A 27093-nucleotide genomic window follows, 5' to 3' on the forward strand; every position below is an offset into this window, starting at 1 on the left:
GTGTAAAAGAGGGGGGGGGCAAGAAATTAATAAAATAGTATTTTTTTTAAAGGGTGAGAGAGGGCAGGGGCTCAAACGGAAACTTAGCCTGTTCCAGAAAGAACAATTCCCCCCCCTACAGACACAAAAAATTACCTGTGACTTAAAAGAGGGAAGGTTTGGCGCCTTCTCCACCACGCCGGTCCCGTCAATCTTGACTCTGGCGAACGGCTTTTTCCGAAAAACAAAACAGCCTAATCATTTCATACTGTATTTATTTAATAACTAAAATTTCACAAATAAAAAGGTACTCGCAAAGTCCATCTCGTCGCGGCATCCCCAACTCTCCTCCGTTTTGACTGCTTTCAGACCCAAAGGGCGATGAGGATTTAAAAAAAAAAAAAAAAACAGAAAAAGGGAAAAAAGGGGGAAAAAATCGGGGCTCGGGGTACTTTTTTTGTTTTTGTTTTTAATTAACTGTCGTATGATTGGTCAGTTTGGAGCTGAAGCACCAATGGAGAAGATGCTTGATGGAGAAGATGAGAGCACGTACACACACACACACCCCGCCGGCCTTCCCCGCACACGTCTCGGAGGAACGGCGGGACTCCTCGGGCTTCCCTCTATGTCCCCGTCGAGGGCAACCTTCGCACTATTCTATTCCTTCGCTCAAAGTCACTGACGGCAGCCTCTGGTTAGGGTCCCCCCTCCTTCTGTCTTTGCAGGACCGCAAACCCGAGGAAGAGAATTCATTTATTTTTAATTTTAATTTTCAAAAAAAAACCTCCTCTAGGCGGTGAGCCAACTGGCAAGCAGGTCCTGTCGCAGCTCTGGGCCAGGTGGTCGAATGGGTGTCGTTGTTTTTTTTTTCCTTTCCATTTCAGGTAGTGTTGTGTGTTTTATTCGGAAGTCTACCCCTCCTTTCGCTTCCTTTTCCTTTCCTTGTCGCGTCGGCTGCTGAGCGGGGCTACTCGTACTCCAGGAACTGTTTGTGATAGAACAGCAAGTATCTGCGGAGTAGGGAAGAAGAAAGGTGGGTTGTAAGAGCTAGGATGATGTGGGTGCGCAGACCCACGGCGACATGCGTTCTGGCTCATCTCCAGCCCCCCACACCCACCCCAGAGCTCTGTTTAAAGCAGAAAGGATTTGGATTTAAAGAAAATAAAATAAGGGAGGGATGGTTTCAGGGAAGGTTTCTTTGTTACCAGTTCATGTGGTGAGAGTCTAAATAATTCAAGGCCAGTGACTCATCAGAGGATATGGCTGGGATGCTGAGGGCTTGGGAAGGAAAGGAAAAGAAAGGGAAGGGGAAAGAGAAGAAGGGAAGGGAAAAGAGGAAAAGGAAAGAAAAGTTGGGAGAAGGGAAGGGAAGAAGGGAAGAAGGAAAGGGAAGAAGCCCTGAATTTAAGACCCGGGACTCCAAAGGTTCACTTTTAGGAAGGAGGGCTGAAGAATAAAGCTGCCTTCCCCAAGAGAAGCTCAGAACATACATTCTAACAATGAATGAATTCTAAGAGGCCTGAAATGTACAACATTTTGTGGGCAACTGTCCACACATCCCATTCCAACAGTCCTTTTCCCTTTCATTCAGGAAGGGGAGGGGGAGATGGTCTCCATCCTCCATGTAGCAGAGGACGTCAGAGAAAGGAAGGAAATATTGGCGAAAAGAAATGACCTACAGGATTATAGGCATTCCTTGGCAATACAGATAGTCCTTGAACTTAAAACCACAATTGAGCCAAAAATTTTCCTTGTTAAGTGAGACAGCCGTCAGGCGAGTTTTGCCCATTTTGTGACCTTTCTCACCACAGTTGTTAGGTGAATCACTGCAGCTCTTAAGTTAGTGACATGGCTGTTAAGTGAACCTGGCTTCCCCATTGACTTTGCCTATCAGAAGGTCACAAATGGCGATCAAATGACCAAGGACATTGAAACCGTCAAAAGTATGAAGCACTTGCAAAGCATCCAAATACTGATCACCTAACCATAGGGATGCTGCAATGGTCATTAAGTGTGAGAAATGTCACTTTTATCAGTGCCGTTGTAACTTTGAACAGCCATGCTCGTAAGTCAAGGACAACCGATGCAGCCATGGAAGGAGTACGATGAAGATTGGTTATGACCTATAAAGCCCTACATGGCATCGGACCAGATTACCCCCGAGACCGCCCTCTGCTGCATGAGTCCCAGCGACCGGTGAGGTCCCACAGAGTCGGCCTTCTCCAGGTCCTGTCAACTAGACAATGTCGCTTGGCGGGACCCAGGGGAAGAGCCTTCTCTGTGGGGTCCCCGGCCCAGAGATTCGCACTGCCCCCACCCTCCTCGCCTTCCGTAAAAGCTTAAAGACCTATTTATGCCGCCAGGCCTGGGGCCATTAGATCCTATCCGCTGGCCGATGAATGTAGTATGGTTTGTTGTGCGAATGGCAATGAATGATTTCAAATTTTATTAGAGTTTTTTAAAGGTTTATAGTTACAGTAGTCCCTCGCTATACCGCGCTTCACCTACTGCGGCTTCACTTCATCGCGGGTTTCTGAGGAAGCCGATCGGCAGATTTAAACAGCCCACCGAACTCGATCGGCAGGTTTTAAAAAAAAACAAAATATCTAAAATTGTAAATACTGTATTTAAATACTGTATCTAAAATAAATACTGTGTGGGGAAGGGTTTATAAACACTTAAAACAATGAAAACTTACCAAACAATTACAATATAAATACTTAAATAAGTACTATCAGTCGATAAATTCCCCATCGCGGATTTCACCTATCGCGGCCAGGTCTGGAACGTAACACCAGCGATAGGTGAGGGACTACTGTATATTAATTGGATTTTTAGATTATGTAGATGATATATTGCTTTGGATATGTTGTCAGCCGCCCCAGTCCTCAGAGAGGGGCGGCATACAAATCCAATAAATAAATAAGAAATGAATATAAGGTTTTTGTATCTCAGGCACCTTGACACTGGGCTGTGCCTAGTCACCCCTCTTCTGCGTGAAGGTAACCCAAGTAGGGAAATCCGCGTTCACAGACTCTCTCCCATTTTGTGAAACGAAAACCAACGACAACAAAACTTTTCCTTTCCTAATACGGTAATACAAAATCCCGGCGAAAATCCCAGAAGCAAAAGGGAGAAAGTGGAATAACATTTTTGGACCCCTCCTTCCCATCCCTGGGAAACCAGAAAAGCAGCAAAAACTGGTGAGTCAGGCCAAAAAGAAAAACGAGTCCATTTGCATAACGTATGCAGGCTGCAGAACTAAGCTGTCAAAGCACAACCTGAGCGCAACGGTGTTAATGCTTGTTTAGAGCAGCATTGCTCAATTTTGGCCACTTTGAAGATGCGCGGGATTCAACTCCCAGGATTCCCCGGCCAGCTGTGGGATTATGGTAATATATATACCCTGCGGGCTGGGGAATCCTGAGAGCTGAAGTCCACACATCTTCAAAGTGGCCAAAGTTGAAAAACATTGGCTTAGAGCAGTGATGGTGAACTCTTCTTTTCTCAGATGCTGAGAGAGGGTGGGCATATGTGCGAGTGCCCACACCCATAATTCAATGCCTGGGGAGGGTGAAAACAGCCTCCCTCACCTCTGGAGGCCAGAAAGGTCCTGTTTCCCAACTTCTGGTGGGCCCAGTAGGCTCGTGTTTCGCCCATCCCCAAACTCCAAAGGCTTCCCTGCAGCCAGGGGAGGGTAAAAATGCTCTCCCCTATCCCCCCCCAGAGGCTCCCTGGAAGCCAAAAAACGCCCTCCCAGAGCCTCTGTGTAAGCCAAAAATCACCTCGCCGGCACACAAATGCATACTGGAGCTGAGCTATGGCAGCAGCTCACGTGCCAGCAGATACGTATATTCGTTTGGCGAGGCCCAGGGGAAGAGCCTTCTCTGTGGCGGCCCCGGCCCTCTGGAATCAACTCCCCCCAAAGATTAGAACGGCCCCCCACCCTCCTTGTCTTTCACAAACTACTCAAGACCCACCTTTGTCACCAGGCATGGGGGAGTTAAGATATTTCTTCCCTTAGGCCATTACAAGTTATGCATGGTATGTTTGTGTGTATGTTTGGTTTTTATAATTAGGGTTTTTTAGTTGTTTTATTAAATTGGATTGTTACATGTTGTCTTTTACCATTGTTGTTAGCCGCCCCGAGTCTGCAGAGAGGGGCAGCATACAAATCCAATAAATAGATAGATAGATAGATAGATAGATAGATAGATAGATAGATAGATAGATAGATAAATAAATAAATATGGCTCCGTGTGCCACCTGTGGCACCTGTGCCATAGGTTTGCCATCACTGGTTTAGAGTAAGGTACCATTCCTTTCTTTGAGGCCACTCCAAAAACATAGGTCATTTAAAAAAAAACACATTATCACAGGCTTTGAAATAATCCTCCAGATCAGAGGTGTCAAACTCAAGGCCCAGGTACTTAGAGCTGGCCGGGGGAACCACCTGGAAACAGCAAAGGACCTACCCACTGTGCCTCTACCAGCAAAATCAGAGCTTGACGAGCCCGTTTTCGCTGGCAGAGGGTTGCAGGAGGCCATCACAGCCAAAAATGGAGCTCGGGAGCCACTACAGGTGCCCCTGACATGAGTGATGTTGAGCTGGCCATGCTCCCCTCTGCCCGCCCCCACTCGGGAGGTCAAACATAACCCTAATGGGGCTCTCAATGAAATCGAGTTTGACACCCCTGCTCCAGAACAAGGTACATTTTTGTTTTCACATGTTCTAATTTTGTTCCTTTTTCCTATTTCAATGACATGGTAGGGAGCAAAAATTGGCATTTTGTGTGGCATCGGACCAGAACATCTCCGAGACCGCCTTCTGCCGCATGAATCCCAGCGACCGATTAGGTCCCACAAAGTGGGCCTTCTCCGGGTCCCGTCAACTAAACAATGTCGGTTGGCGGGCCCCAGGGGAAGAGCCTTCTCTGTGGCGGCCCCGACTCTCTGGAACCAGCTCCCCCCAGAGATTAGAACTGCCCCTACTCTCCTTGCCTTTTGTAAGCTCCTTAAAACCCACCTTTGTCGTCAGGCATGGGGGAACTGAGATATTTTCCCCGGGCCTATATAATTTATGTATGGTATGTTTGTATGTATGTCTGCTTAATAATGGGTTTTTAAAAATATTTTAACTTTAAATTGTAAATTATTAGATTTGTCATGAACTGTTTTATTGTGTTGTGAGCCGCCCCGAGTCTACAGAGAGGGGCGGCATACAAATCTAATAAATAAATAAATAAATAATAAATAAATAATAAATAAATAAATAAATAAATAAAAGGGGAGTTTGACATACCCTTCACTGTCTAATACGTCCTTAATGCTAGCCTTGGTAATTATGGCATCGTCACATTTGAACCATTGGTCTCTGTGTTGCCGAATAAAGCTGGTATAATGCCCGCTCTCCAGGGTTCCTTGATGGTTAACTACTGCAAACAAGGAATACCTGTCGGAATGAACAAGCAAACAGAAAACAGCTTGATTTTTTACCAACATCGAACCTTTAGCCCGTTCAATAATCAACATTTTGCTAGTATGTACTTGTATGTAAGCTGGGCCATCCAAGGTGGCTACATTCCACATACTACGTGCTATCCTCAACGTACAACCACAATTGAGCCCCAAAACATCTGCTGCTATGTTGTTAAGCGAATTCTGCCCCGTTTTACAACCTCTCTTACTGCAGTTGTTATAAGGGAATCACTGCAGAAGTTAATCACAAGGTGATTAAGTGAACCTTGGCTTCCCCGTGGACTTTTCTTGTCAGAAGATCACAAGGGATATATGACCCTCCCCCAGGACACTGCAACTGTCACAAATATGAACCAGTTGCCAAACATCTGAAATTTTAAGTTTGGAAAGTGGTTGCAAGTCACTTTTTTCAGTGCCGTTGTAGCTTCAAACGGCCGCTAAACGAACTGATGTAAGTCGAGGACTACCTATGTCGTCTAGTATTTCTGAAAAGCATCAACAGTGTTTTTATTACTCGGACTATCAATGCTAATCCAAGCTGCCAAAACGTCGGGTGGGTTAAGTTTTTATTTATCGCACATATTTGCGTGCCACCCTTTCTACAGAGCCTGGGTGGGCTTTACTAGACCAGGGTTTACTTCAATGGGACAAATGAGTAGATAACATTTGTGGAGTCGTAAGTCTTTAAAAAATAGATAGAAGGAAGGCTGGGTGGGAGGAGGGGGAACGGTGGAGAGAAATGGAATGGAAAAGTCACTGTTTGAAGAAACAGCATTTTGTTCCTGGGCAATTTCCCCCCCCAGAGCTAGTTTAGAACACAAAGTGCTAAAAAAAATGGGCTACTGGACTCTGCAAGGCAGCTTTTTATGCCGTTTTAAGGGATGTATCTGAGACCAAGAAGCACAGAAGACAAAGCCACCTACTTATTATCACTGTTTAGACTATCTGCTGGTTGCTGGTACTGCCCATTCATTCTGCTCTCTTTACTACAATAAAAACAAACAAACAAACAAAAAACACCATGTTCAGTGTCATTTAAAAAAGACAGCGGGTTATCAAATCGCCCTTTAGTTAACAGACATTTGAAATTGGAAGGGATCTCCTTATTTTCTCGACATTTCCTGAAGAGGAGAAACAAGTGTTTTAAATAAAGAGACAGCACTGACATAACTTACCCCTGGCATGGAGAAAACCAGCAAAACACCAAAGCCACAAAGCCGGAGATTTAAATTACTAGTTTCAGGGTTTAAGGCTATTGACAAGGTCAATTCAGAACGCTCTATAGTCACCCTGTCACATGACATATCAGGAATCCCCCCCTTGCTAAACTGGGCGGGGTCAGCATGTGATGTATCCATGAGTTTGACACCTCTGCTCTATATGCAGTGCTACTTGGAACCTTTTGAGAAGTAGTTTTTCTCCAAAGAGGAGAAAGATAAATTTACTGCTCCCTAAAACGTATCTTCAAAGGTCCTCTACCACCCACCTCACCCCAATGGCAATTTTTCCAATCTGGTCACCTTCTTGAAAGGTCGATTTCAAATCTCAGCATTTCCTGGGTCAAAGGTCATGCTGGGAAGAGAATGCTGACCGTTTAAGGGGGGGAAAATTCCTGCCTTTATTATCATAGCCAAAAGTTTTAAAATGTGAGCGTGTATCTTTATTACTTGTTTTATATCAGTGATCAGTCAGGCAATAAAATTGTCATTTTTCCTCTTGGCGTAGCAATCAATTCAAAGGAAGTTGATTAGTTAAATAAAAAGCAAGTATATATACAAAACAATTAAAGGGACTATGATAGCAATGGCACTTAGAACTATATACCGCTTCACGGTGCTTTACAGCCCTCTCTAAGCGGTCAGCATATTGTCCCACAACAATCTAGATCTTCATTTTACCGACCCCAGAAGGATGGAAGGCTGAGTCAACCTGGAGCCGGTCAGGATCGAACTCCTGGCAGCGAGCAGTGAATTAGCCTGCAATACTGCACTCTCACCACTGTGCCACCACGGCTCTATGCATCTTAGAGGGAGGGAGATGGAATCCCTCTCTTTTCACTAAAGATACTCCTGCTTAATTTCAATTGTGACATCCATGCCAGTGGAACCACTGAAAAGAACCTCCAATTATAGTCCCCACCTACAAGTTGGGCTAAACAATTTCTCTTCCCTTTAAATAGTGGCTAAGACGGGGAGGCTTTCTCGCCAGAAGGTATTTCCAGTACATACCTAGAAGCCATGAAAGGCGTCATGTCCAGCTCTAGTGGAAAGGAGACATACGTAGTGATCTTCCGTCTCAGTTTGGCCGAGTGTTCAAACCGCTGGATTAAAAAAAAAGGGTAGATCATCAGATTTTTAACTTCCTTAATGTAACGGCATCTCATCAATTAGAATAGAATAACAAGAGTTGGAAGGGACCTTGGAGGTCTTCTAGTCCAACCCCCTGCTTAGGCAGGAAACCCTACACTACTTCAGACAGATGGTTATTTATTTATTTATTTATTTATTTATTTATTTATTTATTTATTTATTTATTTATTTATTTATTTATTTATTTATTTATTTATTTGATTTGTATGCCGCCCCTCTCCGGAGACTCGGGTCGGCTAACAGCAACAATAAAGCAGTGTACAATAGTAGTCTGATGTTAGAAACAATTAAAAACCCATTAATATTTAAAAAACCCAATCATACATACATACATACCATGCATAGAATTGTAAAGGCCTAGGGGGAAGAGGGTCTCAATTCCCCCATGCCTGACGGCAGAGGTGGGTTTTAAGCAGCTTACGAAAGGCAAGGAGGGTGGGGGCAATTCTAATCTTTGGGGGGAGTTGGTTCCAGAGGGCCGGGACCGCCACAGAGAAGGCTCTTCCCCTGGGTCCCGCCAAGCGACATTGTTTAGTTGACGGGACCCAGAGAAGATCCACTCTGTGGGACCTAATTGGTCGCTGGGATTCGTGCAGCAGAAGGCGGTCCCTGAGATAATCTGGTCCGGTGCCATAAAGGGCTTTATAGGTCATAACCAACACTTTGAATTGTGACCAGAAACTGATCGGCAACCAATGCAGACTGTGGAGTGTTGGTGTAACATGGGCATATTTGGGGAAGCCCATGATTGCTCTCGCAGCTGCATACTGCACGATCTGAAGTTTCCGAACACTTTTCAGAGGTAGCCCCATGTAGAGAGCGTTACAGTAGTTGAGCCTCGAGGTGATGAGGGCATGAGTGACTGTGAGCAGTGAGTCCCGGTCCAAGTAGGGTCGCAACTGGTGCACAAGGCGAACCTGGGTCCAACATCTTCTTAAAAAATTCCAGGGTTGGTGAATCTACAACTTCTGGAGACAAGTTGTTCCACGGATTCATTGTTCTAACTGTGAGGAAATTTGTAGGTTGGTCCTCTCTTTCTTAGTTTCCATTCACTGCTTCTTGTTCTATACTCAGGTGCTTTGGAGAAGTTTAACTCCTTCTTCTTTGTGGCCGCCCCTGATATTGGAAGACTGCTATCATGTCTCCCCTAGTCCTTCTTTTCATTAAACTAGATATACCCAGTTCCTGCGACAGTTCTTCATGTTTTAGCCTCCAGTCCCCTAACTGTCTTTGTTGTTCTTCTCTGCACTCTTTCTAGAGTCTCCACATCTTTTTTGCCTCGTGGTGACCAAAACTGAATGCAGAATTCCAAGTGTGGCGTTACCAAGGCCTTATAAAGTGGTATTAACACTTCACCTGATCTTGATTCTGTCTCTGTTTATGCAGCCTAGAACCATGTTGGCATTTTTGGCAGCTGCTGCACACGGCTGGCTCCTATTTAAATGGTTGTCCACTGGGACTCCAAGGTCCTTCTCACAGTTACTATTGTTGAGCAAGGTACCACATATACTGTACCTATGCATTTTGGTTTTCTTGTCTAAACGTAGAACCTTACTTTTTTCACCATTGAATTTCATTTTGTTAGATGCTGAAAATTAGTTAGCTTGGGTGTAGAAAAGTAACTACGGATGGTCCTTGAGGTACAACCATAATTGAGCCCAAACTGCTCAATTGCTAAGCAAGACTGTTGTTAAATGAGCTGTGCCCCATATTATGACCTTTCTTGCCACAGTTGTTAAGTGAATTGCTGCAGTCATTAAGTTAGCAACACAGTCATTAAGTGAATCTGGCTTCCCCCATTGACATTGCTTGTTAGAAGGTTGAAATAGGTGATCGTGTGACCCCGAGACACTGCAACCATCATAAATACGAGTCAAGTTTCCAAACTGACCAAATTTAGATCACGTGAACACGGAGATGGTGCAAAGGCCAACGGGACCCAGAGTGAAAAATGGTCCTAAGCCACTTTTTTCAGTGCCATTGTAACTTCGAATGGTCACTAAATGAATGGTCGAAAGTCAAGGACTACTTGTCCATGAATACAGCAATGTGTCAGAAGTGAGTGTCTTTTAAACAATTTGTATGGTTGCCTGTTGTTTCTTCTTTTTAGAATAAAAGAGAGATCAGAAAGGGAGAAAAAGGTTTTAAAAACAATTTATAATTCTTGAGGTATTCTAGGATTTTTAGACGTAGATTCAGCCTGAAATCTTCTTTGTACAAACCTAGCACTGAGATATGCTCTGATTTACAAAGCAACACAAATAATATTCTAGGTCTCTCACGCTGCCAAGACACAAGTGGCTGAAAAAGATTAATTTCAGAGACAATGGGAAATGTGATAAGCTCCGTATTTTCATCATCATCCGAATAAAATGCTATAAGCAGATATGAACAGGGGGGCAGAAAGATTAATGAACTCTTCTTCCGAAAGGCAGCGTTTCTCCAAATTTCTAAAAAAAACCACCCAACCTCCTGTTCTATTTACCTTCATAGGTAATTGTACTCCAATTTCAGAAGCAGAACAATTCCCTAGCAACAGAGCGGGCTATTTTCCGAGCACGAGAAAAGAAATTACACAGACGAGATAGCCTTTCACATTTTTTTTTGTTTGCCATATTACATTATTAACATTGTCAGAAGACACAGCTCTTCATCATGACTCTGATAACAGTTCGGCTATAAATAACGTACAGCCCCCTATCCATTACTTCAGCTGCCGGAATTTAGCAATATTAGTTCGCTGGCATTTGAACGCTGTTTCGAGGCATTAAATATTAAAATCTTAATTCTGAACAGACGGGACGACAGGGTGATTCATGGCAAGGGATCATCCTTTGACATTCAGTACAAATTCTGCCTGTTTCCAAAATACCCTTCCCTGCGTTCACTTTTATGAAATCTAGAGGTTTGGATATGCTAGATACAGCTGTTTGTGTTTCTCTGCTGCTGGAATAGGATGGTCATCAAAAGCAACTCAATTCTGAGGGATCCTTGGTGCACTCCGAGCTTGTTTCCTTGCAGATGTTTTATTTCACAAACTGAGTATCATCATCAGCGCTAGTAACAAGTGCAGTTTGTTGTCAGTTTATATTATGGTGGCTTGGCCCATCATTGTTGGTGGGGATGATCTTAAGTTGGGCTTTTTACTGTTGGCTCTCTGGCAGTTTCTTGATTGGGTATTGTTTACCCTAATTGTTGGTCTGAAGTTAGCCTTGGAGTTAATCTATCCTGATCTGGGTGCTGATTTCTGGTGGAGAGATGCTGGGGCCTTTTTGTTCTTTTTTTTGATAGTCCCTTTTGCATAGTCTACTGAACTTGTTAGTGTCTATGCGTCTATTGATGACTGATTTGTCAAGAGTGCCAAGAGAGCACACCAAGGACCTTTCATGTCAACCCTGAGCTACAAATATTCTCCTTCATTAGCATCTCAATTCTGCAAGTTTCATAAAATATTCATCTCCAGCAACCACTGGTTGGTAACCCTGACAAAACCATTTAAATGCCTGTTGAAGCTCTATTGTAGTTATAGTTGGAAACATATAATGGCAGGTATTTGAAAGTATGCCTCAAATGAACGAATATCCTCATTAATATCAAATTACATGGGTCAGCTAGCTTGTTGCACCAGGTACACAATTGGAGGACAAATAATTTAATAGCAAAGACCACTGTGAAAGAACCCACTTCCTCTGAACTACTCTAGGATTCTCTAATTCGATTCTTCTGGACAGTTTATGGAATCCAGGCTAAAAGTTTTAAGTTGCAACATGTGGCTTTATGGCTCTTATAACAGCAGAGGGTTGGATCTGCAATGTCTACGGAAATTCTCAATCTTCCAGGTCATGATTGAACCAAAGGCCCTTTTTCCAAAAGGAAATTAGACTTCCTTGTTTTTCTTTGAAAACATTTTGCTTCTCATCCAAGAAATTTCTTCAGAACTGAAGAAGCTTCTTGGATTGGAAGCAAAACATTTTCAAAGAATAAAAATCAAGGAAGTCCAGTTGCCTTTTGGAAAATGCACCTTTGGGACAGAAACTGTGAAATGTTAAACTCTGGATAACTAATCAATCTAGAAACACGTTGTCCAACAGTCACAAGGTATTCCCAATTCTTAAGTGTGCACACTCGGTTCAAAACTGAGATTCAGTCCACTCAGGAGATTTAAGATAAAATCCACAAAATAAAGAAAGCCAACCAATTCCATGGAGGAAGATTTGCTTTCAGGAATCATCATTTAGCAACTCACTTTGAGATGAAAACAAGCCACAATGGGTAGTTTCTTCATAGTGAGCTGTTTGGTAGATTCTTGGTAGCTGTGGCAACCACTACATTTGATTTTGGCACTGCTTCCTAGATGTTCTGGCCTTGTAAACCTGAAAAAAATATGTTTAAAACAGAATGGATAACCAGCACAAGTAAGTATTTCACTTTAAATTTCCATTTAATATCTTTTACATACAATCTTTTACATGTTTTACATTTAAAATACTAGCTTCGTCAGAGTTTTTATTCATTTCAAATCCTTGGCTGGTTTCCTGATTAAAAAAAACATTAAAAAACCATAACTTATACGTAACCTACCCATGTTTTCCCCAAAATAAGACCTGTCTTCTATTTTTTTTTTAAACCCTGAAATAAGCGCTTGGCCTTATTGCCATGCACTCAAAAGCCCAATTGAGCTTATTATCAGGGGATGCCTTATTTTGGGGAAAACTGGTGTTAAAATGTTCCTTAAGACATTTCCCATAATGTTTGCTTATATTCTTAAAACCAAGCTTACCTGAAAAATATGACAATAGAAATAAATTTGGCTCAGTGGCCAATCTATCACAAAATGGCTGATATGAAGAGATCATCTCAGGGGGGGAGGGGGGATTAAAAGCTTTGATTAGGTGAATAGGCCAATGTTTCACATGTGCTTAAACATACATAATTGAGGCGCTTGTGAGGACAGATTAAACATTTTTTCACATAGCCAAAATACAACATAGTTCCCCAAATCTGGAAATTATCTTGGAAGAAATCTAAATGCATGTTTTTATAATTGCCATCTTACCTTCCAGAATCAAAGCGATCAACTGGTCAAAAAAGAAATATGCAAATCTTGCAATTGTTGAGACAATGCTTGGATCAAGACCTCTCTTACTGAAACAGTAAATCTGAATTCTGTACTGAACCTTCTTTCACACAAATGAGTGTCCATCCATCCGTCAAGATCATCATTCCTTCTACATACAATGAATTCTTTGCCTGAAACAGCTATACCAAACTAGCCGTTTGAAAGATACACACTACACAGAGTTAATCCTCAAGATGCTACAGAAAGGGTATAGAACTTCTAAATGAATTATATCTTTTAGCAACTGCGGCTGCTGACTTAGTGGTTACAGTCAAAGACAGCTGGAATCCAGAAGTTTCAAGGTATTCACATTTGAATACTTTCTCTTCCAATCTTTAACAGCTCCAGATTAGCCATCATCCACTTTTGACGTGAAAGAAACGGCCTCCTAAAATCTCTGGAGGGCCAAAACTAACTTGGAATGTGAGATTAACCTCTTCTGAAATTTCCTGCTTGATGAATGCAGCAGAATTACTTAGAAAGCAAGACGCTTCAGTGTTAAGGTAACAAATAAATCCTATATAGTATGAATCAATAAGACAAAAGCATAGCTGTACTGGCATCATTACTGTACAGTATTTCCATGATAAAGGAGAAGGTTTAAAGATGAACTCCATATTTTGTTTAGGGTGAGCACCAAAATATGTACCAGTGGACAGTTATGGGGTTAGATGGAGGTTTGATCCAGTAGGGCTGTTACTGTGATATTAATTACTATAATAGAGATAGCTGAATGGATCTGGTTAGCATTGTTCTGAAGGTGCTTGTCGGATTCCAAGAAAATGGAAGAATCTTAGGGGGAGGAACCAATCTATAATCCTAAACAATTTAGTCTCAAGTCCTAATTACAGTGCGGTGGATTAGTAAAGAAAGAAAGACGTCCCCTTGAATATCTCCATTTAACTGACCTGAAAGCAGGTAAACAAGTGGTAAACAATGAAACAGTGAACAGATAACAGGTAAATGCTGGGGAAATATTTTCAATATTCAACTGAGACTATGGATAACTACAGAGAGGAAAGCCCAGACAGGAACTTGAAAACACTGCCCATTCTTGCAAGGAAATTGAGTGTAAATTCAGTGAGGCCACTCTGTTATCTATTTGGAGACAAGAAAGTCTGTGCAGTGTTCTTCGTGTGGATTTCTGTATACTGTTGAACAAAGTCTCCAGCATTTTTTTTTTCAATTTTCCAGAAGGAGAAGTGGTTGTGTGATAATTCTGTAACTTCTCAGATCTTTTGTGTAGTGACAGTTGCATCAGGTGGAATGGAAAAAGAGTTGTACTTATTGTGTTTTCGAAGAAGGATAAACTGCTAAACATTGGTCATCTCTTGATCTTTCTTGAACTCAGTACTAAGATGCCTTCCACGTCCTATTTTAGCAGAACATTCTGTTAAAAACTAGTAGAATTGTTTCTTCATAAGGCCAACCAACAGGGGTCCAGAAACTGATGGCACAATGGAGGTTTCCTGCGTTACCATTTTGGCTGGCTACTTCGCTTGGCAATTTCTCTTTTATGCTGGATTTTTTCTTCCTTACCTCTAAGACTCGCCACTTCTGTTCACTGAGCTAGGGAGGGATAGGTAAGAGTCAGACTATCCAGAATTAAGGAAAACAAGGATTGCGAACCTGCACCTACGATCTACAGAGATACCGCCTATGTAGGCCATAGTTCCACGTCGTTTTATTTAAAAAGCCTGTAAGATGAAAGATCAAAGGTGTTTATATTTATCCTGCGCTTGCCTCGCTTTGCAACATAGGAAGCAACACTGTCTACTGTCTAACATAATCAAGGACACACAGTGCTGAAATTTACCATGGGGAAAGCTAAACTGAGGAGGTTTTGTTTTGTCTTGGTTACCTACCAGCTTCTATCAAGTTTATGCTACATGCTTATTTTTTTGTCCTGGCCTCTTTTTCCTATAACTCTTTGAGTTGCTTGCACGATGATTCAGCAGAAATAATTGCAGCCGTGGTGATGGGTTTTTTTTGCTCCTGGGCCATCTGCCTGCCAATTGCTCATCTGCAGACAGGAGGAGGGAAGGTAAGATTGCTCCTTTCTAAAGTCAGTCTGCCAGTCTGTACCTTCGCAAGCAGTCTGTGAGGGTGGTGGTTCCTGACACATGGCTCTCTCCGTTCACCACGCTGCCGTCGCTGCCTGGACTCAGAGGCCAAAACGGGGTGGAGGAACCGGGCAAGTCCAGGCTGATGTCCCAGAAGGGGTCTATCGTTGTGGACACACCGCTAGGAGGAGGAGAAAAAAAAAAGGAGTTCAGCCATGGGATGATTATTATTATTATTTAATTATTATTATAATTTATTAGATTTGTATGCCGCCCCTCTCTGTAGACTCGGGGCGGCTCACAACAATAACAAGAACAATGTAAGAACAAATCTAATAATTTAAAAAACACTAAAAACCCCATTATTAAAAGCAAACATACACACAAACATGTATAAACTGTATAGGCCCGGGGGAGATGTGTCAGTTCCGCCATGCCTGACGGCAGAGATGGGTCTTATTAAAAGCGATAGTTTGGACAGAAGTGATTGTGGGGTCCCTAGTACTCTCTGAATTTAAGGGTTTGCCTGCGGACGATTCATTACCCAACTGGGTAACAACCTCAGCGCTAGAAGATAGTGGGTTTGCAGAGTGAAGAAAGATGGAGGAGGAGGATGACAACAATGAGGTCCTTGGTGTTCTATGGGTTTGGTTGTATTCTTGCAGACGTTTCATTACCCAAATAGATAACATCATCCATGCAATGAGGATGAAAGCCTGCTCCCTTTCAGCACTGATGAATGTCTGCAAGAAAACAACCAAAGCCAAGGACCCCACAGTCTTCCTCCTCTTTTGCTCCTCACCCACTTCCTTCTAGCATTGATGAAGTTACTTAGTTGGGTCATGAAACATCTGTAAGAAAATCACCAAGCTCAGAGAGCACCAAGGATCCCATAGGTCAACCCTGTATTACAAATATTATATTTGTATGCCTCCCCGAGTCTACGGAGAGGGGCGGCATACAAATCTAATAAAATAATAATAATAAAAATAATATCAGGAACAATCATTTTACCTATTAAAATTGAGAGGACAAAAAGAATAAGGAGGAATCCGTGCAAATCAAGAGATCCAGAAAATGGTGTGGTACTACTTTACATAAAAGTAGATTCACAAGGATAAACGCCGAGAGGAAAAACACTCTGGCAAAACCCTTCCACGTCCAAAATGAATGTGGAGAAGTGGAAGAAAAATTGGCACTTCACCTCTAGGGGGGGCTCGCAAAACAGATTTCCAACAAAGAACATGTTAAATTTATTTAATGGAGACCTTCAGAATATAGAACAAGAGTAGAATGTTAGGGAACGGACAAAATTTTAACCCTTGAAATATAAACCAGCAAGAGGAGTTAATGAAAAGTCCATAAAATGTAACATTGCAAAATTATTTTAAGTTCCAGCAGCTCAGGTCTCCTTTAAAAAAAAAAAAAAAAGCATTGGCTGCCCACTTGCTTTATAATCAAGCCAAGGCTGATTTTTAAACTCCTGGTGATGTTTATTTACATATGGCTGAAAACGACTGCCATCATGGCATCACCAGGGGGAAAAAAGGTTGTCTTAAGGCCAGCAGGTTTAAGAGCAGTAGGTTAGTTATTACACAATTGAACTCTTTTCTTTATTTCATTCGGGTTTTTACTGAAGCTTCTTGCCTAGTCTCTCTCTCTCTCTCTCCCTCCCTCTCTCTCTCTATATATATATATATTTCAAGAAGATATCGCCATTTGATTCTGTTTTTAAAAGACTTGCTCATACTCACTGGCAGACTTGACAAGTGACATCAGACTGTAGTCCACCTGTGAAGATTTGGTCTATGATACAGTTACAGTGGTTGGGATTGCTGGCTTTCTTCCCATTATCATCACCTGAAAAAAAAGGAAATAAGCAGACTTTGTTTTCAAGCCTTCTGAATATTTGCCTGCAGCTGTGCAGAAAACTACGCTCTTTATATACTAGACATAAAGGTAATCCTTGATTTACAATCATTCGCTTAGTGACCAAAGTTACAAAAACAATATTCCTTTATAGTTCTCTTAAGCAGCTTACAGAGTCAGCATGCGGAGCGGGGCAGCATATTAATCAGATAGATAGATAGATAGATAGATAGATAGATAGATAGATAGATAGATAGATAGATAGATAGATAGATTAGATAGATAGATACCGGTAGATAGATAGATAGATAGATAGATAGATAGATAGACAGATAGACAGACAGACAGACAGACAGACAGAAAGACAGACAGACAGACAGGGTCATCTGGTCTGCTTTTGTGACTCTCTGACAAGCAAAGACAAGGGGGAACGTCAGATTCACTTAACATCTGTGCTACTAACTTAACATCTGTAGTATTTCACTTAAAACTGGTAAGGAAGGTCATAAAATTGGATGGGGCTCATTTAACAACTGCCTTGTTTAGCAATGGAAATTCTGGTCCCTATTGCGGTTTGTAAGTCAAGGACTGCCTGTAGAAACATAATATAGAAACATAGAAGATTGACAGCAGAAAAAGAACTCCTGGTCCATCTAGTCTGCCCTTATACTATTTCCTGTATTTTATCTTAGGATGGATCTATGTTTATTCCAGATGTTTAAATTCAGTTACTGTGGATTTACCAACCACGTCTGCTGGAAGTTTGCTCCAATCATCTACTTCTCTTTCAAATATTTTCTCATGTTGCTTCTGCTCTTTCACCCAACTAACCTTGTTCTTGTGTTCACTTTCCTATTAAAAAACACTTCCCTCCTGAAACTTATTTAACCCTTTAATATATGTAAGTGTTTCGGTCATGTCCCCCCTTTCCCTTCTGTCCACCAGACTATCCAGATGGAGTTCATGAAGTCGACCCAAGATCTACTTTTTTGTGGTATATCTACAAAAATAATGTTCCAAGAGTAAAGAAGTGCATTAGGAATGACAGCTATGAAAAAAAGGTTACTTCTATTTTATTGCTTCGAGTTGTGCTCGGTTGACCAAACCAAGAAAGTAGAGAACTTGATCCAAAATTAGATATGAGAAACTCTGTGTCATAGAGATAGTAGTAATATATTATTATTATTAAGTGGAAAATTGGCTGGTTTTTCTGTGCCCCAAGGACACCTTCCAGAAGAGGTGGCCCTGCTATGGCAGTAAGTGGCAACGATGATTTAACTGCACTTCGAGGGGTTGAGTAATACATGTAAGTAAAAATGATTCTTGCTGTTAAGAAAATTGCACATGTCATTATTCACACCATCTAGCAAAATCACCAGTCAAGTAAGGTAGGAAAGGCAGCATTCGCAAATGTTGAGCATTTCATAATTTTAGTGAACATAAAAAATTATTTATTCTGTACTTCATGGGAATTTTCTTAACCGTGACTAGAGCACTTGACCACCAACGAATCCCAGGGAGATGAATGAAGTAACCTAAAATCTTGCCAATATCAACATGGAATGAGTCTGACTTGGTGTTTTGTGATTAAATATGGCACCACCTTATTTAGAGCAACTGTCTAACAATTGGGATTTAAACTTTCTGGCCAAGTAAAAGTTACATTATTAAATCGCTACTGACAAAAAATCCACAGTCTTTCCTGTTTCATTATGAAGTCATGAAAAGTTACACTACTGTGTCATTTTTGGAGAAAGATACATACCTTGAAAAGAAAACAAAGAATCTTTTTTTTTTTTTAAAGGACAAAGGTTTAACCCTTGCCTGTAAAAGGCGTTTCTTTTATTTTTATCATCTGCTCACAAAAACTAGCAAATGGCTTCTTTGCATCATCATTGGGTTGCAGGTAACTTCCCTGCTGGATAGTCTTAATAGACCATCATTTGCACCCACAGGAGAGTAAGACTGCTCCCTCTTCAATTACCCAAGTCAATTAGGCTCAATGAGGAGGGGCAGGGTCTCTAAAGACTGTTCTGTGAGCTTGTTCACAGCAACACAGGGAGCCATGACAAACTCACGGGGCTTCCCGTGACATCTGGCAAAATGAAATTACCACCTCCTTGCACCTGTCAATTTGCAACACAGCAGCAACAGGAAGAAAAAGAAGAGGAAGAGGACTACGCATAAAAGGAATTCCCAGGAATTGAGCAGTTGCATCTGGGAGGGGATAATACTAGGCCAGAGGAGTTTATGCCACGGTAAACTTGTTCACATTTAGGAAATTCGAAGAGGTTTACTTGGGAATTACAAAAGCCGTCCTCAACACACAACCACAATGGAGCCTAAAATTTGTATTGCTAGGCAAGACAGTTGTTCAGCGAGTTTTGAGCCATTTTACAAACTGTTTAACAACACAATTGTTAAGTGAGCCGGGCTTCGCCATTGACTTAATTAATTAATTAATTAGATTTCTATGCCGCCATTCTCGAGGCGACTCAGCACAGCATACAACAATTACAAATGCAACAATATGTACAGAAATATAAATGACTATAAAATAATTATACAAATTACTAAAAAGTATTAAAAACCTCATATACAGTCATACACATTCACCCCATTCAATCATACATAGTATTGGCCAGAGACAATCTCATCACTCACGGCCCCAGTGCCCGCTGGCAGAGATAGGTCTTAAGAGCTTTACGAAAGACCAGGAGGGAGGGGGCCGTATGTATGTCCGGAGGGAGTTCGTTCGTTGCTTGTCAGAAGGTTGCAAAGGGGGATCATGTGACCCTGTGACACTGCAACGGGCATAAATGTGAGTCAGTGGCCAACTCGCTGAATTCTGATCACATGATTAGGCGGGGTGCTGCAACAGTCATTAGTGCAAAAAATGATCATGCGTCACTTTTCTCAGCGATGAGGTAACATTGAACGGTCACTAAATGAACTGTTGTAAGTCAAGAACTACCTGTATTTAGACTAACTTCTCCTTTTTCGTGTACCTGCAGAAACGCCTCAGGGAGCATTAACAAGAAGGACCAGCCTCACCTTTGCAGTGTCGATGTAGCACATCCAAGGCAGCAATAAGGAATTCGTGGGCGTCCTGCTGCTCGTACCCTGCTAAATGCCGTGCGTGTGTCCATACCAGGTGCAATAACCTATATGGAATGTGAGGAGATCGGTGCCCAGAGTAGAACTGCGCCCGGGAGGGTCAGAGGGGAGGAAGGGAAAGGAAACAAAAAGTTCAGCAGAGGTTTTTTCCTTTCTTTCTCCAAAGCAGCAAATACACTCTTCGTGGAAACATGAGAATTATTCCCTAATTTTTTTATCCTGGTTTTGTTATTCTTATAACTAACTTAAATATCATTATCATCATCATCATCATTATTATTATTATTATTATTATTATTATTATTATTACTATTATTAATTGGATTTGTATGCCGCCCCTCTCCGCAGACTCGGGGGGGGGGCTAACAACAATGATAAAAAAACAACATTTAACAATCCAATTTAATAAAACAACTAAAAACCCTAATTATAAAAACCAAACATACACACAAACATACCATACACAACTTGTAATGGCCTAGGGGAAGGAATATCCTAACTCCCCCATGCCTGGCGACAAAGGTGGGTCTTGAGTAATTTGCGAAAGACAAGGAGGGTGGGGGCCGTTCTAATCTCTGGGGGGAGTTGATTCCAGAGGGCCGGGGCCGCCACAGAGAAGGCTCTTCCCCTGGGGCCCACCAACCGACATTGTTTGGTCGACGGGACCCGGAGAAGGCCAACTCTGTGGGACCTTATCGGCTGCTGGGATTCGTGTGGTAGAAGGCAGTTCCGGATGTATTCTGGCCCAATGCCATGTAGGGCTTTAAAGGTCATTACCAACACTTTGAATATATCTTCCTCTTCCTGTTTTCCACACAACAACAACTATGTTAAGAGGGTTGGGCTGAGAGTGAAGTATTGGTCTGAAGTTACCCAGCTGCCTTTCATGACTAAGGTGGGATTAGAACTCACTGTCACCTGGTGATTGGGCCAACATCACCCAGGCGGCTTTCAAATCTGAGTGAGGACTAGAATTCACAATCTCCTGGTTTCTAGCTTGGTGGTTTAACCACTAGACCAAACTGGCTCTCTGATATGCATATTACTAGAAATTGAATCCAAACTCTTTATTTGTGTATCACACCAATATATTATCCAGAATTTAGTGTGAGGAGCTTCCTTCCAGATTTTATCACACAGCTGGGAGGAAAATTCTTCTCCTTGCTATGCTAGGGTTTTGTTGGCTTGAAAACACACTGCAGCAACGCAACGATGCACAAATGCCTTTTATATTCCAAAGGATCAATAAACAATTCTAAGATGCCAACAGGAATGGCACAGAGACCAGAGCTTGAGCATAAATGAAATCTGCTGATACAGCAGTTGTGACACTATAATTCAGAGAACCGCAGCAATAAAACTTCTCCCTTCTTACAATTAGTTCTGGAATTATCCAATTACTCTACCCAGTGGTACTTTCCATAATTACTTCACCGGGCCTCTTGATATGTATTCCTTAGTGTTTCATTAATGAAGGGGGGAAAAATTAAAGGAACTTCCTCAAACTACCTCTTATGTTGAACAGGCAGCTTTTTAACCAACAGACCTGCAGGGACGGAGTATTAAGGTAGGCTTTCTGTGCAGCTGTAGCACCTTAGCATTTCAAGTAATCCAGTTTCGAAGGGCTTTAGAACAGGTCTGTATGCATGTTGGGGCTAGGAAATGCTTTGAATTCAATTCAAAAGAGATACTTCAGGAGACAGGGCAGCAGGAAGGCACACACATTATATGAAGAGCCTTCTCTGTGGCGGCCCCGACTCTGGAACCAACTCCCCCCAGAGTTTAGAACTGCCCCTACTCTCCCTGCCTTCCGTAAACTCCTTAAAACCCACCTTTGCCGTCAGGCATGGGGGAACTGAAACACCTCCCCCGGGCATGTACAATTTATGCATGGTATGTTTGTGTGTGTGTTTGTTAATAAATGGGGTTCTTTTTAAATCTTTTTAAATATTTTAAATTTATTTGGATTTGTCATGATTGCTGTATCTTGCTGTGAGCCGCCCCGAGTCTGCGGAGAGGGGCGGCATACAAATCTAAATAATAAATAAATAAATATGAAGACCTAACTCCTTGGGGAAGGTGCTGATGGTGGAAGAGGTGGAAGAAAAGTGAACAAGAGGATAAAGGACTCAAAATTACTGTGACAATGAATGCAACAGTGTAAAATCCTATTAGGGAAGAATTGTCATGGAGAAAACCTATCTATGTGGTTGTTAAGAGTTGACACTGACCTGTGTGTTCTGACCCAGCCTTGTCTGACACTGCAGCCAATGGGCCACAATGCTGTGCTACATAATCGAGCAGAAGGTTTTCAAGCCAACCTATCAACCCGAAGTTACATTCATGATTACTTTAAATCGAAAAGAGCAATTTTGGGGTGATCGTTCTCTTGTCAATGAGAACGTGGCACTTTGCAAATGGGAGCGGTGTGGAAGAGGAAATGAACGAACCCTAAAATATTAAGGGGAGCGATCTGTCTGGTTGCCTCTTACCCATCGCAAAGATGAAAGTGTGACATTCTCAACAATGGCGAAAAGGGGCAACTTACCTCCTGAAAAAGCGTAGACATTTCACAGACCAGACATGAGCTGGGGCTTTGCATTTCACATTTGTGTCTGTCGGAGAGGAAGAAATCTCGCAGCAGTGGAGTGTGAGTAAGTGCTTGGACAATACAGTTCATAAAACATGTGTTCCCAAGATTAATTAGCCCCCGCAGACCTGTATAAAAAGGAAACAAAAAGAGGACAAGTGAACTGTGGTTCAGTTTCACACAACTGGAAGTCAGCTCAGTTCAAACTTTCAATCACAGCGAAACCAATTTCTAATCATAATAATTATTTCTTTTGTATTTTGTTCATCTCCTTCCACTTTAGCTTTTAAATGTTATAATAACCAAATGACTTGAATACATATAGCAACGTGATTAGGTATTGTGATTTCCTCCCCACACACACACACACACACACAAAATGCGGAATGAATTTACTTTCATTGCTGAGCAAAAGCACCTAGGGCTCACTGGAGCATGTTTAAAACTAGAGCTTCTTAAATCTTTATCACTATGAGGGACAGAAGACTTGATCCTCTAAAAATTCTGCAAAAGTTAAGCTTGGCAGTCCATATTTGCACACCAGAAAGATCAAAGCATGTACCGTGGACTGCAATACTTGGTCTCTAGCCACTGATCAACCACCATTCACATCACAATAACCACATCTTGGTAAGAAACTACAGCAATTATAAGCCATCATTTGGATCTTAGTTTTTTTCTGTGTTAAGTAATACAGAAAAGAATGAAAATCTCAGAACATCAACAAAACTGAAGAGAGCTTTCAGGTTATTCATTTTCATATATATTTTCATCCAAGATCGTTACCATCAATGCTGGTAGGGGTTTCTGGGAATTGAAACCCCACATATCTAGAAAGCATCAAGGTTGGGGAAGGGTGATTTTAAAGCATTGACTGGAGGAGCAAAATATAAATTCATGTTTGTTCTGAGAATGAAAGTAAAGAGACTTCAGCTTAAATCAGGAAGGTAACAAAATATTTGGACTTTATTACATCTGAAATTCCTCTCCTTAAACATAGAACACTAATCAGGTTATTAGTGGATGTAGATGACCAGCCTGAAGATTGGCAAATTCTTACCTCTCCAAAGCAATATAACTAAAATTTTGAGATGGCTCATAATATTAAATGGCCTTGCATATGCAGAAATATTTCTGAACAGCCTTTCATCTTCCTTTCCCAAGCAGGTATGTGTTTCTGTTGCTAGGATACTGCAGACTAAGTACAGTGAATCACTATACTGGACAACCTACCGTATTAACTATTGATACAGAAGCCGTCCTAAAATCACTGGCATTAATGCAACACTATCATCTTATCAGCCCAGCAAACTACCTCTTATTTTCAACAAGAAATTGCTTTGCTTAACTTTTATCTAAGCAGTTAATTTTTATTACAATTTGCGGCATAAATATTGAGAATGCATTTTTAGCTCATGAATGGAATCTGTCATATTTAGAAAGTGTGCAGTACCAGACATGGCATGTTGTGGATTTGCACCTTAATTGTACCGAGGCAGAAATATAGAAACCGTGTGTTATAAGCAAAAAGTAATGCTATCTCTATTAAAACAGCCCAAATTCCCCAAAAGGAAACAATTCAAAATATGTTACACAAGACAAGACACTAGTGCATCACTTAATACACTGTGTATACTGACTGTAACTCTGGAAAATAGATTTGAATAAAGAGTGAAAGTTTATTTATTTCTTTTAATAGCACAACCTATGATCACCATTCAGTGTCCTATGTTTGGACTGCAGTGTGTATTGTAGACAAGTGCCCACAAAGAAACAAATATCCTTGCCCCCAATGAGGCTGCTGTAACCACAACTGAAGCATAACTGCTATAGTTTTAGTATCACTGATTTCAGTTATGAGTCTCTCTAATGATGGAAAATGGCAGAAGAAACAACAAAAGACAATAGGATTAAGACAAGGTTTAATATCAAGGTTAATGAAAGACTACGTCAAATGATTTCCGATTTAAGAAATAGAGGAGATAGAGAAGAAGAAAATGTAAGATAATAGAGAAGGACAGCTGCATTTTTAGCGTTGCTTCTTGTTTGCAAGTATGTAAAAAAATCTAAACACAAAGAAGTGAAATATACAATACAAATTAAATGCAAGAGGTTTGAATGAAAAATAATCCATCCAGTTCTGTAAATGGCCAACAGATGGCAGTACTGATATCTCCAAAGCTCTGGTATGTTTTTTAGCATCTCTTCTTTCACTTCAATGGGTGGGAATTATGCTACATGCTATGACTGAATTTTTGATTGGCAGAGGAGTCCTTCCAATCAAAATTCACCATCAAATACAGGCTTAAGATGATGGTAAGAAGCATTGATGTGAATACTATGCATCCCTAGACCAAAAATCTAAAAGATGATGAACCAGCCAGCTGGTTTGTAGGTTCAAGAACAAAGTGGACAATGTGTGACAATAACCAACTGGTTTCCCAGGAGAAAAGTTGACTGACTGATTAAGGACCATTGGTGGGTCATTTGAAGAGAAACTGCTGTCAGACATGGCATTTCTTAGGAACACAGGGGTGGGGTTACATTATTGATGTTTATCTATTTTATTTATTAGAATTGTATGCCGCCCCTCTCCGGAGACTCGGGGCGGCTAACAGCAACAATAAAGCAGTGTACAATAGTAGTCTGATGTTAGAACAATGTCGTCTGGCGGGCCCCAGGGGAAGAGCCTTCTCTGTGGCGGCCCTGGCCCTCTGGAATCAACTCCCCCCGGAGATTAGAACTGCTCCCACCCTCCTCGTCTTCCGTAAACTACTTAAGACCCATCTATACCGCCAGGCATGGGGGATTTGAGACACCTTTCCCCCAAGCTTATTATAATTTATGTTTGGTATGTATGTGCTGTTTGGTTTTTAATTGATAGGGTTTTTTAGTTTTTTCTTAATATTAGATTTCTGCCTGTACAATATTGTTTTATCGCTTGTTGTGAGCCGCCCCGAGTCTTCGGAGAGGGGCGGCATACAAATCTAATAAATTATTATTATTATTATTTTATTAGAAACAATTAAAAACCCATTAATATAAAAAACCAAACATACATACATACATACATACCATGCATAGAATTGTAAAGGCCTAGGGGGAAAGGGAATCTCAATTCCCCCATGCCTGGCGGCAGAGGTGGGTTTTAAGCAGCTTACGAAAGGCAAGGAGGGTGGGGGCAATTCAAATCTTTGGGGGGAGTTGGTTCCAGAGGGCCGGGGCCGCCACAGAGTAGGCTCTTCTCCTGGGTCCCGCCAAGCGACATTCTTTAGTTGACGGAACCCGGAGAAGATCCACTCTGGTCGCTGGGATTCGTGCAGCAGAAGGCAATCCCGGAGATAATCTGGTCCGGTGCCATGAAGGGCTTTATAGGTCATAACCAACACTTTGAATTGTGATCGGAAACTGATCGGCAACCAATGCAGACTGCGGAGTGTTGGTGTAACATGGGCATATTTAGGGAAGCCCATGATTGCTCTCGCAGCTGCATTCTACACAATCTGAAGTTTCCGAACACTTTTCAAAGGTAGCCCCATGTAGAGAGCGTTACAGTAGTCGAGCCTCGAGGTGATGAGGGCATGAGTGACTGTGAGCAGTGACATCCGGTCCAAATAGGGTCGCAACTAGTGCACCAGGCGAACTTGGGCAAACGCCCTCCTCGCCACAGCCGAAAGATGTTCTCCAATCTTGGAAGGTTTGTGGATGGGGGCTTCCTGGCAATGCTAGTGGCAGAGACGAAAACTTCAAGAGATGAAGTTGGCCAGCAATTACTGTCATGCTATAGGAAGGAAGCTGAGGGATTTCTTCCGTGCGTGTAACAGCCAACTTAACATAGGATCATTGTTGCAAGCTTCACCTGCATAGAAACATAGAAGACTGACGGCAGAAAAAGACCTCATGGTCCATCTAGTCTGCCCTTATACTATTTCCTGTATTTTATCTTACAATGGATAAATGTTTATCCCAGGCATGTTTAAATTCAGTTACTGTGGATTTACCAATCATGTCTGCTGGAAGTTTGTTCCAAGGATCTACTACTCTTTCAGTGAAATAATATTTCCTCACGTTGCTTTTGATCTTTCCCCCAACTAACTTCAGATTGTGTCTCCTTGTTCTTGTGTTCTCTTTCCTATTAAAAACACTTCCCTCCCGAACCTTATTTAACCCCTTAACATATTTAAATGTTTCGATCATGTCCCCCCTTTTCCTTCTGTCCTCCAGACTATACAGATTGAGTTCATGAAGTCTTTCCTGATACGTTTTATGCTTAAGACCTTCCACCATTCTTGTAGCCCGTCTTTGGACCCATTCAATTTTGTCAATAACTTTTTGTAGGTGAGGTCTCCAGAACTGAACACAGTATTCCAAATGTGGTCTCACCAGCGCTCTATATAAGGGGATCACAATCTCCCTCTTCCTGCTTGTTATACCTCTAGCTATGCAGCCCAGCATCCTACTTGCTTTTCTTACTGCCCGACCACACTGCTCACCCATTTTGAGACTGTC

At 41.7% G+C, this 27093-nt stretch overlaps 1 protein-coding gene across 3 annotated transcripts in view; it reads right to left on the reverse strand.

Moving 5' to 3' along the window:
- Positions 1-237: 237 nt before the first annotated feature.
- LOC139172316 (ubiquitin carboxyl-terminal hydrolase 22-A) overlaps positions 238-27093 on the reverse strand; it is a 67029-nt gene continuing 40173 nt past the window's right edge. For all 3 annotated transcript variants that reach the window (XM_070761291.1, XM_070761293.1, XM_070761292.1), the window contains 9 exons: positions 22543-22712; positions 19932-20079; positions 16763-16868; positions 15031-15189; positions 12073-12199; positions 7686-7777; positions 6381-6443; positions 5282-5431; positions 238-989 (listed from right to left, as the gene is read on the reverse strand). In XM_070761291.1, the coding sequence (XP_070617392.1) occupies positions 947-989; positions 5282-5431; positions 6381-6443; positions 7686-7777; positions 12073-12199; positions 15031-15189; positions 16763-16868; positions 19932-20079; positions 22543-22712 (1058 nt within the window). In that variant the 3' untranslated portion in view covers positions 238-946. The remainder of the gene's footprint in view (positions 990-5281; positions 5432-6380; positions 6444-7685; positions 7778-12072; positions 12200-15030; positions 15190-16762; positions 16869-19931; positions 20080-22542; positions 22713-27093) is intronic.

This window comes from Erythrolamprus reginae, chromosome 9 (assembly GCF_031021105.1).
Source record: "Erythrolamprus reginae isolate rEryReg1 chromosome 9, rEryReg1.hap1, whole genome shotgun sequence".
Taxonomy (NCBI): Eukaryota; Metazoa; Chordata; class Lepidosauria; order Squamata; family Dipsadidae; genus Erythrolamprus; species Erythrolamprus reginae.